Source organism: Oryza glaberrima, chromosome 11, assembly GCF_000147395.1.
Source record: "Oryza glaberrima chromosome 11, OglaRS2, whole genome shotgun sequence".
In the NCBI taxonomy this organism is placed as follows: Eukaryota; Viridiplantae; Streptophyta; class Magnoliopsida; order Poales; family Poaceae; genus Oryza; species Oryza glaberrima.
Window position 1 is genome coordinate 19,623,199 of NC_068336.1, and position 3,491 is coordinate 19,626,689.

Genomic DNA, 3,491 nt, shown 5'->3' on the forward strand with positions numbered 1-3,491 from the left:
TTGCACATGCAGGAGACGCGGCGGCCGGCGGCCGGCGGCCCCGCGGCCGAAGAGTGGCGGTTCCGTAGGCGTGGCCACGCGGTGTTGCACGCGCAGGGAGACGCCACGGCCGGCGGCGCCGCAGCCAGCGAGCTAGCAAGCAGCGAGCAGGAAGCTAGCTTGGCGGCGGGATGGCACTGTTAAAGGAAATCCTTGCCATGGAGGAGATTTTCATGGAAGAAGCCAGCTGGTATTGCCTTCTATTTTTGTGTTTGTGAATTAGATCGTTGTGAATGCTCCTGATGCTCCTGTATTAGATTGTTGTGAATGCTCCTAATGCTCCTGAATTAGATTGTTGTGAATGCTCCTGATTTATGCTCCTGATTTGTTGTGAATACCAACTGAAGCTCCTGATTTATGCTCTGTATTTAAATGTTTTCAATGCTAATTGTCTTTTGGGTAATAGATCTGGATGCACTTAGGTTCCTAGGGTGAATGAGCTAATTGTCTTTTGGACGAATTAGCTAATTGTATATTTGGTTTCTTGTTATTGTAGGCCGATTCATAGCGAACTGAAAGTAGTTGTTAGAGTGGGGTCATATTTCAGCTTGTCAGATGGAGGGCAAAAGACCTACCTCTAGGGCAAAACCTTGCCAACGCAGCATGTTGACATGCATAACTATTCACTACTACAATTAGTTGATTTCATAGCTGAACACTACATGTGGGGATCTAAGCAATATATGACTTTGTGGCGTTCGTTGGGCAATGCCTCTATTGAGATAAAATCAGATGAACATCTACTAGAGTGGTTTAAACTGAACCTAGAGAATGGGGTAGTATGCATTGATGCTGAAGTACATGATTTTGATGGTCCATTGCAATTTTCACCCACAAAGCGTAGGTTTCATCCTTCAGTGAGAAATGAGAGAGCCACAATTGAGGGAGCCACAAGTAATGCAATCACTAATGAGGGAGCCACAATTGAGGGAGCCACAACTGGTTATGCCACAATTGAGGGAGCCACAAGTGAGAGAGCCACTAATGAGAGAGCCACAAAAAAGCAAGGCAAAAAATCCAAAAGAAAGGGTCATGATGAGGAGGCAGTAGGTGTTGATGATGGGGATATATGCTCTGACACTGATTTACTTGAGGCAATGAGTGAAAGCAGCTATGATTCCGATTTGGCTGCATCATCGGACTCAGAAACTGATTGCTCTGACCCTGAATTTGATCCTGATGATGAAATAGTTGATGACACTGATGATGATGATGTTCCTATATTTTCATATGATGCTCATGAGCCATGTATTGATGTTGGTGTGGTATTCCCAGATGTGGATCAGTGTAAGTCAGCAGTTACTCATCATGCAATCTTGAATGATCATGCTTTTGAGACCATAAAGAAAGACAAGGATAGATTTAGGGCCATTTGCAAAAGAGCAGAACAAGGTTGCAAGTGGATATTTTTTGCATCTACAAGCAAGAAGTACATAGGATGCAAGGTAAATTTTGATCTATTTTGTATGTTTAGTTTTATTTTTGTTTGTTGAGATGAAATGAGAATTACTAACAAAAACTCCGTTTTGTGTGTTTTCATGCATGGTTGTAGGTTAAGACTAGCGGTCCAAAGCACACTTGTGGTTCATTCAACAAGTGTGGTGATACAATGGCCACAAATAAATGGGTGGCTGATCGTGTGGTGGACCTGTTGCGGGATGACCCCACATTGGGACCAAAGCAGTTGCACGATGAGTTAAAGAAGACATACAAGATAGATGTCCCATATGATAGGGTTTTTAGAGGCAAAGAGAGAGCACTTGATATGATAAATGGGAAGTGGGATGACAGCTATGATTTGCTACCTACCTATCGAGATGAGCTTCTGAGATCAGTACCAGGCAGTATTGTTGAGCTAGACACTGAAGAGCACAATGGTGATGTATGTTTTAGGAGGTTCTTTGTTGCTCTTAAACCTTGCAGTGATGGGTTTTTGCAAGGTTGTAGGCCATATATTGCTATGGACTCCACTCATTTGACTGGAAAGTCTAGAGGTCAGTTGGCATCAGCTGTTGCAATAGATGGTCACAACTGGTTATTTCCAGTGGCATATGGAGTGATTGAGACAGAGTCTAAGGAAAGTTGGACTTGGTTTGTGCAGAACTTGAAGAAAGCCATAGGTACTCCTGAAGGTAAGTTCAACTTACAAATTTCATCTTTCATGTACCACCATGCAGTTACTAACATGACTCCTTTGTGATCATGCAGGTTTGGTCATCAGCACAGATGCAGGAAAAGGAATTGAGGGGGCTGTGGATGATGTGTACCAAGGGGTGGAACATAGGGAGTGCATGAGGCATCTGTGGAAGAACATGAAGAAGAAGTTTCATGGTCCTCTCTTTGCTCAAAATATGTGGGCAGCTGCCAAGAGCTTCATAATTGAGAAATTCACCTATCACATGAACAAGATAAATGAGAAGTGTCCTGCAGCACTTGTCTGGTTAGATGACAACCATCCATATACATGGAGTAGAAGCAAATTCTCTGAAGCGTGCAAGGTAGATTACATTAACAATAACCTCTCTGAATGTTTCAATAGTTGGGTGTCAAAAACCAAGAATAGGCAGATTGTTGATATGCATGACACTATAAGGCAAATGATCATAAGCAAATTTTGTTCTCAGAAGGAACATTGCTAGTAAGATGGAGGGGAGGATAATCCCAACCATTACCAAGGCTCTAAATGCTCAAAGCAAGACTATAAAGGACCATGAGGTGCTAATATGTGGAGCTGGGACAGCTGAAGTAACTGTGGCCACTATTAGGCATGCAGTGGATTTGGAGCAACAAAGATGTACTTGTAGGGTCTGGCAAGTAACTGGAAAGCCATGCAATCATGCTTTAGCTTTCATTGCAAAGCTGAGTAGGGAGGTAGAGATGGATGATTTTGTGGATAAGTACTACTCTGTTGAGAGGTTAAAAAAATACATATGCAGGTACTTTCAGTCCAATGACATCCAAGCATCGGTGGCCACGTGTGGATCTAGGCTATAAAATCAAGAAGCCTAAATTGAGAAGGAAACCTGGGAGACCGAGAGTTTCTAGGATCAAAGGATCTGAAGAGGCTGGTACTAGTAAGAAAAGAAAATGTAGTGAATGTCATGAGCTAGGCCATACTGCAAAGTATTGCCAAGGTGGTCTCACAGCTAGTCAAAAAAGGAGGCAAACAGGAGAGGGCAGCAGTGAACCAATTGTCACTCAGCCATCAGTGTGAGTCATTAATCTTTACTCTTTATTTGCTGTTTTTTACATACATAAGAACTTGTTTATTAACACATTTTCACTTCCATCTTATCAAGTGCTTCTAGTGCAAGTAATATGGGAGGAGAAACACCACCAACAGAGGGAAGGGGAAGGGGAATGGGGAGGGGGAGGGGAAGGGGAAGGGGAAGGGGAAGGGGAAGAGGAGGAGCAAGTGCAAGTGGAAGTGGAAGTGGAAGGGGAAGGGGAAG

General features: G+C 43.3%; 1 protein-coding gene across 1 annotated transcript; it reads left to right on the plus strand.

The window, feature by feature from the left end:
* Window positions 1-1,136: 1,136 nt before the first annotated feature.
* On the plus strand, window positions 1,137-2,678 carry LOC127755770 (uncharacterized). The gene is made up of 4 exons (XM_052281424.1): window positions 1,137-1,484; window positions 1,592-2,171; window positions 2,248-2,479; window positions 2,579-2,678. The coding sequence occupies exons 1-4, from the start codon at window positions 1,137-1,139 to the stop codon at window positions 2,676-2,678; spliced, it is 1,260 nt and encodes a 419-aa protein (XP_052137384.1).
* The last annotated feature ends 813 nt before the right edge of the window (window positions 2,679-3,491 follow it).